General features: G+C 33.3%; 2 protein-coding genes across 2 annotated transcripts; both read right to left on the bottom strand.

Moving 5' to 3' along the window:
• Nucleotides 1-3,554: 3,554 nt before the first annotated feature.
• On the bottom strand, nucleotides 3,555-4,298 carry LOC120157632 (probable LRR receptor-like serine/threonine-protein kinase At1g34110). Its single transcript, XM_039168713.1, has 2 exons — nucleotides 3,839-4,298; nucleotides 3,555-3,643 (listed from the first exon to the last, which is right to left on the bottom strand). Exons 1-2 carry the CDS (start codon nucleotides 4,296-4,298, stop codon nucleotides 3,555-3,557), a joined length of 549 nt encoding a protein of 182 aa, XP_039024644.1.
• A 268-nt stretch (nucleotides 4,299-4,566) lies between these two features.
• LOC120157686 (probable choline kinase 1) lies at nucleotides 4,567-6,723 on the bottom strand. Its single transcript, XM_039168748.1, has 7 exons — nucleotides 6,373-6,723; nucleotides 5,780-5,901; nucleotides 5,507-5,702; nucleotides 5,110-5,227; nucleotides 4,960-5,007; nucleotides 4,750-4,850; nucleotides 4,567-4,666 (listed from the first exon to the last, which is right to left on the bottom strand). Exons 1-7 carry the CDS (start codon nucleotides 6,721-6,723, stop codon nucleotides 4,595-4,597), a joined length of 1,008 nt encoding a protein of 335 aa, XP_039024679.1. The 3' UTR covers nucleotides 4,567-4,594.
• Between the last annotated feature and the right edge of the window lie 1,835 nt (nucleotides 6,724-8,558).

Raw genomic sequence — 8,558 nt, 5'->3', positions numbered from 1 at the left:
ATCCGAGTCGGCGGGTCGGCGGGTCGAGTCAACCGGGTCGGGTAATTTTGCACACCCCTATGAGTCATATAAGTGGTTTGTACAATATTTAATTATCACTCCACCTCATGCACCAGAAAGATACATGATTCATATGAGTGGTTTGTACAAAATTTAATTATCACTCCACCTCATGCACCAGAAAGGTACATGACTCATATGAGTAAGGCTGTAAATGAGACGAGACAGATCGCGAGCTACTTGAGATCGACTCGGTCAAGACTCGATAAATACTCAGATCAAATGGACTCGACTCGAACTCGATCTCGACTCGAATTCTTAACGAGTCGAAATGAGCTACTTGATACTCGACTCGAAAAGCTCGTGAGTAGCTCGAAAATATAATATATTAAGATTTTATTTTTAAAAAAATAAATTATTAATAATATTAACATTTATGTGTTGATTTTTTTTAAAAAATACAATAAGGTTTTCATGTATTTAAGGTTCAGGTTCGAGTTTGAGTTTGAAGATTCAATCTTGTTAAGTTTAAGATTTTTTTTTCATTTCGAGCCTTTTCGAGCTGCCCACGAGCTTCAGTTCAGGATTTCGAGTTCGAGTCGAGCTTAAAAATTTTAAGCTCGCGAGTTTTCGAGTCGAGTCGAGCTCCATTTCAGAGTTTTCGAGTCGAGTCGAGCTCAGCAATACTCGAGCTCGACTCGGCTCGTTTACACCCCTACATATGAGTGATCTTTACAGTATTCAATTATCACTTCACCTCATGCACCACAAAAGTACATGAGTGATATGTGTCGTATCATATAACGTATATCATATCTTATATCATTTTTACTATAAAATATTTATAAAATAATTATCAACTTCATATATTATTTTAACATATATTAATATTGTAATTAACTTAATAATTAATGTTCGTGTAAATATTCTAATAGTATTATTAACATATATTCGATACTAATTTCTTTTACCAAATCGAATCTAACTTTAATTCTATCTAGCTTTAATTCTATCAAATTATCCTTCTATGTCCCTTAAATAATAATTATTATTATTTTTACAACCATTCACTTGACTTTTCAACATTTCAAATTTAACTAGTAATAAACTTTTCTTTCAATTATAAACCCAATATTTCAAATATATCCAAATTAGTTACTTAATATTCAATTTGAATCCATATAAATTATTTTCACATTATATCCAATCTAATGCATTAACTTTACATAATTGTCATTTCATCACCAACTTTCCTAAAACTTACGAACTGGATCTCTATTTTATACAACTTCCCACATGAGCCAAATTCCAATTTAACTATTCAAGTCCCTCTAATAATTATTTAGACTTTACACATTATCTCATACTCAATCTCTACATTAATCCCTAATTTCTCCATATTTACAATTTATTTCTTCCAAATTCGATTCTAAAGCCATAATATCATAATTTTAACCATAAGTTAAATTCTTTTAAATTTTCATATCAACTTTTCTATTTTATTTAATATTATCCTTTTTACCATTTAATCCTAAATTCAAGCATCCTAACAAAAATTCAAATATTCCAACAATATATTTAATTTCTATTTCTTAACTTATACAATTTTCCATTTCAAAACCCATAACTTATATAATTTATAATTTAGTCCTCAATCTTAATAATTTTATAAATTTAACTTCAATTCAATCTTTAATTAATATAGACAAATTTCCAGCATTTTAACTAATACATAATACCTCAATAATTTCAAAATTTTCACTTAAGTCCCTATTTTATCCATAATTTATGATTTAGTTCCTAAACTTTATCAAATTTCCAAATTAGTCCAATTTCACACTCTAGCATCAAATTCAACATTCTAACTTTTAAAATCCAGCATATTACATCATCTATTAAATAATTACACTTCAGTCCCTAAATTTTCCATAAATTTCAAGTAATTCCTTCTAATTTCTCAAATTTTCAATTTAATCCAGATCATCATCTAAACATCAAATTTAGCACACCAACTTTCACAATTTTGTATAATTTTTACCAAGTATTTTCCTTATTTCTTTCCCTTGGACGAATATTTCTATGTTTTCCTAGCATGGATTATATTTTGATTCAAGCATCAATTCTTCCTCTAAACACCATTTCCATGAAATTCTCATCATTTCATCATATGATAAATGTCATAATTATCATGTTAAGATAATAAAGTTGGCTCATTTCAAACAATTAAGATATCATAAAACATAAAAATATCACAAAATGCATAATTTACCTCAATTTCATATTTTGGTAGTTTGCACTACCCTCAAAGAAATATTATTCTGTATTAATCTTAAAATTTATTCCGTGTGTACCATTAGAAACTAGACTCAAATATGAATCTAACCTTATAAGTCACTTCTTTTAGTTCAACTTGTACAATTTATGGCGAATTTTCTAATCTAACTTACAGAATATGTTTGGACAAAATTTGCTGCTTAAATTTCCGACCTTTCATCGGTTAAAAATTCATATCTTTTTGTATATACTTCCAAATCCGTAGCCGTTTGTTTTAAATAAAACTAGACTGATATATAAATCCAATGATATAAAAATCATCTTCTAATAATTCTTGTAGAATTTATGGTGAATTTATAAACTTACTATTTGCATTTCTTAGCTTATTCATTAATTCTATTAGCTTATCAAATGAACACATTTACATAATTTCAAGTTTCTGTCATCATTTCAATGCAATCTCAATCAATTCCCTAAACCCTAACCTTTACCAAGTTCATTTTTAAACATTTTCAAATGATTTTAATCATTATTCAAGCTTAGAATCAACTCTATAATATTAACAACACAACAATCTATACTTAAATCATTAAAATTCAACTTGTTCATCATTCACTCTAAAAATAAAACTAATGATTCAAGCATGAAAACAATGAAATATTTCCACCAATTATTAGAGAATTTAATATAAAACATTTTTCTATTATAGCATAGTCCAAAAATTAAAGGAAAATGACTAAAATAAGAAAATAAGAAAACTTACCTTACCTTCTTTCTTCGTTGTAGTTCAAGTGTATATACAGGGGAAGAAACAAGTTTTCTAGATATCTCCTATAAATATCTTTTGTACACTTGTAAAAAAAATTATTTAATTGAATATAAAATTCTTTTGATGCAAAATTACAACTTTATCCTTTAAAAATCATGATAATTACCTAATTATCATGCCACTTGTCCATATCATCTTCCTTTTATCATTTTCAACGTAAAAAATGAACAAACTATTTCATACTTTCCTAATTTTACCTTTTAATTTTTCAAAATTACAAACTAGTCACCATAATTAATAATTTCGATTTAACATAGAAAATTCATCTAAATTCTAAGGATTCATGTCAAAGTTTAACATTCTAAAATATAGAAGTAATGTTTCTAACTTTTTTCCATCATCCTTCAATTTTTCCTAATTTCCCGATTCGATCCGGTTATTCAAATATTTTCTATTTTTGCCACCAAACTTTCAAAAATTATATTTTAGTCACTAGTCAAATTTTAGGGTATTACATGCGCCCCGTTAGTATCTCCAGCAGGACCACCCCATAACTGTAGACATCACTCTTCTCGGTAATGTTCTTTGTGCATCCATATTCTGCATTCAAATTAATAAACATTCCTCAGGCAAGACATTAAATAACTAGCTATGCTAGAACATGATCAGGATATAAATGTTCAAATTGTTTTCGACTTGTAAGGCGATTTTACGGACAAAACCGTGCAGCTCAAGCCATGCAGGCATGAATATTCTACTCAAATGGATCATATAAAAGTTAATTGGGGAACTTGCCTGGGGCAATATAACCATAAGAGCCTGCAACTCTGGACATTGCGTGGTGGTAATTAGGAGAGTTCATCAGCTTTGCCAACCCAAAATCTGCTAAATAAGCCTCAAACTTTGAATCTAAGAGTATGTTATTGCATTTCACATCTCTGTGAAGAATTGCTGGTCTGCAATCATGGTGAAGATAAGCTAAGCCTTGAGCTGATCCAACGGCGATCTTGTACCTTGTTTCCCAATCCAAGTTCCGATTACTTTGCGAAAGCTGTAGCAGATTACCATTTGGAATGTAATTGTATAGCAGGAGCTTAACGCTTTTATTGGAACAATAACCTAAGAGCTTCACAATGTTTCTGTGCCGAATGTGTCCAAGAATCTGAATTTCTGCTGCAAATGAGTCCACTGCTGGCTCTTCATCTTGCTTTGTTTTCCAAAGCTTTTTCACCACAATCAGTTCACCGTTCGGCATTTCAGCTCTGTAAACAACACCTGAACAACCTTTTCCTATCAAATTCTTGCGTCCGTCCTTGATAACAATATAGTATTTTAATTTCTATTACAAAATAATTGAAGTTTTTTTTCCTCTCTTTTGTGTATATATATAAAAGAGAGAAAAACTGGGTTATTGAGAGAAATAGATTAAAATTGAACACACATGACTCCGAGTAACATAGCGATAGGACACCATTAACAGTGTAGGTTTATAGTAGGACGTAAACTATACAAATCTACGGTTGGATTTGTGAAGTAGCCAAGAGCAAGGGCTTAGTTAACCAGTATTGTTGAATCCTCTGCCGCGCATACTCCAAGTAGTTGAACTCTCTTGTTTGCATGACCCTGTACATAAACCATAAGTGGATTGCTCCCAAAATCTTTCTCCATAAAGCTAAGTGAAAAGGTGTTCAGAAATTAAAACCTACCGAGATGATTCCCCAGAAGCCCCAAAACATATGATTGGCAAGCGTGTATTTCTCGACGTTGGCGAGTAGCTGCCCCACTTCTGCATCACTGTGTTCGTTTCCTGCATGCATGCAACCCAGAGAAATCAGACCCTGTTTAAACAAGCAACATACTTTCCTATAGTATTCAGATTCTTTTTATACTTTTCTATCCAGAGAATGATAACTAACCCGAAGATGCCAAATACGCGGCGGTGAATCTTCGGCGCTCCTCCATATCTGTTGTTCAATTGCAAAAGAAACAGGTATGGTTCGAATCGAACCTGCATGATGTTTTCGAAACCAATAACAAAGATGTTTCTAAAATTACAAGTTACTCACCAGGGTATATGCGGTAGTCCAGAATATGGGGTGTCTCGGAATGATAATTAGCGGCCATCTCGCAGAAGTGATTGGCAAGGTCATAAGCGATAGGATTGTAACTTGCATACTCGTAGTCCTGTGAAAAGGAAGTAATGAATTCATTATAACATTCATAATTTATTCTGATTTGGCTGCCCATTGGTCTACTCCAAGAGCAGTCCGCAGATGAAATAGTTTTAGTCCAATAAAGCAACTTTTGTGTATGCAGATTGGAGAAATATAGTTGCAAATGCATGTTTAACAAATTATTTCAAGTGAAGTTTAAGCTAAAGAAAATGTTAGAGCAGAGTCTAGAACTGAAAGCAATGTATAGAAGCCACATTTGCGACTAATGTTAACGGAACCAGAAACTTACGATTAGGGTAATTGCTCTCGTCTCTTCATCCATCATTATGTTACCATATTGCAAATCATTGTGACAAAACCCAATCTCTTGATAGCTCCGTGTTAACTCTTTCTCAAGGATGCTGATTTCCTCTCCGAGAACATGCAAGCCAAATTCTTCAGCAGTTCGCCGGGAACAGATCTTCTTTGCCTGACTAAGCCAAGTCCTGTAAGAAGCAAAAAGGGATAAGATCCTTTCGAGCCGAAAGATAAAAGGACTGATATCACAAATGCATGTTAGTACCTCAATCGCTCCCAGAGAAATACATTCTTCAGACCAGGCATGTCAAGATCGTGGAACTCTCTCAATTTAGCTGCTATTAGGGAAGATATTTCAGGGTCCCGGAGATCAGATGCAGAAAGTGTCTGGTAAATCAATAAGATAATGTTAAAGGGGCAAGACCAGAAATAAGATAAAGGATGGGTTATCAGCCTGAAACAAAACCGCCAAAAATTCTTTCCTTTATCTACTAGCATCAGCCTGCTAAAATGGGTTATCAAGATGACCATGTATTTATGAATAAAAATCTAAGCAAACTGATAGTTGATGTCAAAAGAAAACTTGTAGATCATTTGCAAATTGAGGAAGAAGGCCGATGTTAAGTAACCATTAGACGGCACCAAGAGCTTCCTTTCCTACATGTACTCGTTTACATGACCCTGACATAGTCTTCCCCTAATGGCTCCAGAGCAATAATCAACATTCGAAAATCATTAAGCAAGGAAAGAACTGAGTTGCAATTGAACAACATCCGTAAATTGTAGTTGTGGTTATTCTAACACATAATGTAACGTTGTGCGAATTAGACATCAACGATGAAAGAAAATTATATATACCCTGGCATGAATGAACTCCTCGATCCTTCCATCCGAAAACCGCCCAAGAAGCCTAGGTCCTTGACCATGCTTGGACATGCACTCAAAGGTCCTAATCTCATCATCCCTATCGAAAAACACTTCGACACCTTCACCGTAAATCCGGACCAACACTTTGTGATGAAGATCACCATGATTTGTAGGCCAGTTTATCTGAAAGACCTCGTTAGTCATTGCTCCCTTCAGTGGAATTACATCGAATTCTTCTATATCTTGTATCGCATCTCCCCATCCGGTTGCCACTTCTTCGAAAACTCTCTTTAGTTCTTCTGGTGCAGAACTAGGAATGAACCCGTTTTTCTTTATAGCCATTTCTGTACCAAAATCCCACAAAAGATTAATTCGAACGCAACGTGATTACATGATACCAACATAATGAATGTTTAAAAATCTGCATAATACTAATTATGTGATCATATCAAAGCTTATATAAAAACGAAATCCTATTATTACACAAACAAAATCCAACCGGATGAACATGCATGCTCTCTAGTCTATTTGAGAGAGAGCTTCATAAAACTGAGTATTCTTTGAAAAGACGACCATGCATGTACCAAAAACACTTAAAATCAAAGAACCCATTTGATGAAAACCTCTTAGATTTCAGTAAAACAAACACCATGCATGTAATAAGAAGTGGATAATCAAACAGCCCATTTCAGATGGTGGAAAAAGGCATTCCAAAAATCCAAAAAAAACCAGCACATAACACTGAATTCAACCAGAAAAACAACACTAAAAGCACTCACCAGAAGGAGATGATTTCTAGTAAAGTCGAAAGCAGGCACATTAAAGCTTTTCTCGTTTTGGAGTATTTAAGCTTTAAGCACAAATACTTTTTCTGAAGAAAACAAAAGGTGAAGAATTCAAAGAGGAGAAATAGAAAGGTTAAACAAGTGAAAACCGCGTTTGATTTGTTTGGTTTATTTAAAAAGGCAAATAACAAAGAGTTGGTTAACTTGCTCTTTGACGAACGAAAGTAGGCCTGTAAACGAACCGAACGTACACGAACGGAGCTATATTTATGTTCGTTTATTTAATAAATAAACGAACATAAACGAACACAAACATAAACGAACACGAACATAAATGAACACGAATATAAACATTGGAGACCCTACCTAGGGGTGTAAACGAGCCGAGTCGAGCTCGAGTATTGCTGAGCTCGACTCGAACTCGAAAACTTTCAAAGTCAACTTGACTCGACTCGAAAACTCGCGAGCTTAAAATTATCAAGCTCGACTCGAACTCGAAAAGGATTGAACTAAAAAAAATTAAGAGCTCGATTATTGGATTTTTGAGTTCAAAGTAAGCTGACTTGAGTTGCTGGATGATCACTATTTACTTGTAAATTTGAATACTCCATTATATATGAAAGAAAAGAAGATTATTTGAGTGGAAGAAACGGTGCTTAATACTTAACATCCCTTCCGGAATCCATCACCTTTGGACTTGGTTTCGAAAGCAACCGGTTTCTGAGATTCCTCTTTGCTCATCGGATAACCAGCTGGTGGCGCAGTCAAATAGGGTTTCGGCGCAATGGATGTTGACGGTGCTGGATATACAGCTTATGGATCGTTCAAAAAGAACTAAACTATGTTAATATTGTTGGATTTTCCAAATAAAATTAGATTAATTATAGAGTTGATCATCAGAATATCAGATTAATTAATATTTTTAAAATACTTACAAATTAGTCACCAAAATTGATTTAAGAATATTGGCTTAAACATAAATGAATGAACATAAACGAACATAACCGAACAAACATAAACGAACATAACTGAACAAACATAACTGAACGTTCACGAACGTAAATGAACGAACGAGACCTATGTTCATGTTCGTTCATTTAATTAAACGAACACAAAATCTTGTTCATGTTCATTCATTTAATAAATAAACGCACATAAACGAACTTCCCACCGCACGGTTCACGAACGGTTCACTAAACGTTCAGTTCATTTACAGGCTTAAACGAAAGCTCAGCTCAGCTCTCGTTTTCAGGGTGTCAAATGGGATGGAAAATTCAAGGTATATCACAAAATCGACCGTCGGTTAACTGAGTTATAACGAAAAAGAAAATGACAAGTTAAACTGTTTTATTGAAAAATTATGTTAAATAATTACTATTGTTATGTCTTAGT

The sequence above is a fragment of the Hibiscus syriacus genome, unplaced genomic scaffold (assembly GCF_006381635.1).
Source record: "Hibiscus syriacus cultivar Baekdansim isolate YM2019G1 unplaced genomic scaffold, ASM638163v2 tig00111273_pilon, whole genome shotgun sequence".
NCBI lineage: Eukaryota > Viridiplantae > Streptophyta > Magnoliopsida > Malvales > Malvaceae > Hibiscus > Hibiscus syriacus.
Note: the sequence above shows the minus strand (reverse complement) of the source record. Positions and strands in the feature narration are given on the sequence as shown.

Excerpts from the sequence above, each read along its gene's own strand:
- LOC120157632 (XM_039168713.1), bottom strand. The coding sequence starts at position 4,298 with ATGCCGAACGGTGAACTGATTGTGGTGAAAAAGCTTTGGAAAACAAAG. Across the intron at positions 3,644-3,838 it reads TTATGGTTATATTGCCCCAG|AATATGGATGCACAAAGAAC; the intron begins GCAAGTTCCCCA and ends ATTTGAATGCAG.
- LOC120157686 (XM_039168748.1), bottom strand. The coding sequence starts at position 6,723 with ATGGCTATAAAGAAAAACGGGTTCATTCCTAGTTCTGCACCAGAAGAA. Across the intron at positions 5,228-5,506 it reads CGAGAGCAATTACCCTAATC|GACTACGAGTATGCAAGTTA; the intron begins GTAAGTTTCTGG and ends TCCTTTTCACAG. Across the intron at positions 4,667-4,749 it reads GCTTCTGGGGAATCATCTCG|GGTCATGCAAACAAGAGAGT; the intron begins GTAGGTTTTAAT and ends GTTTATGTACAG.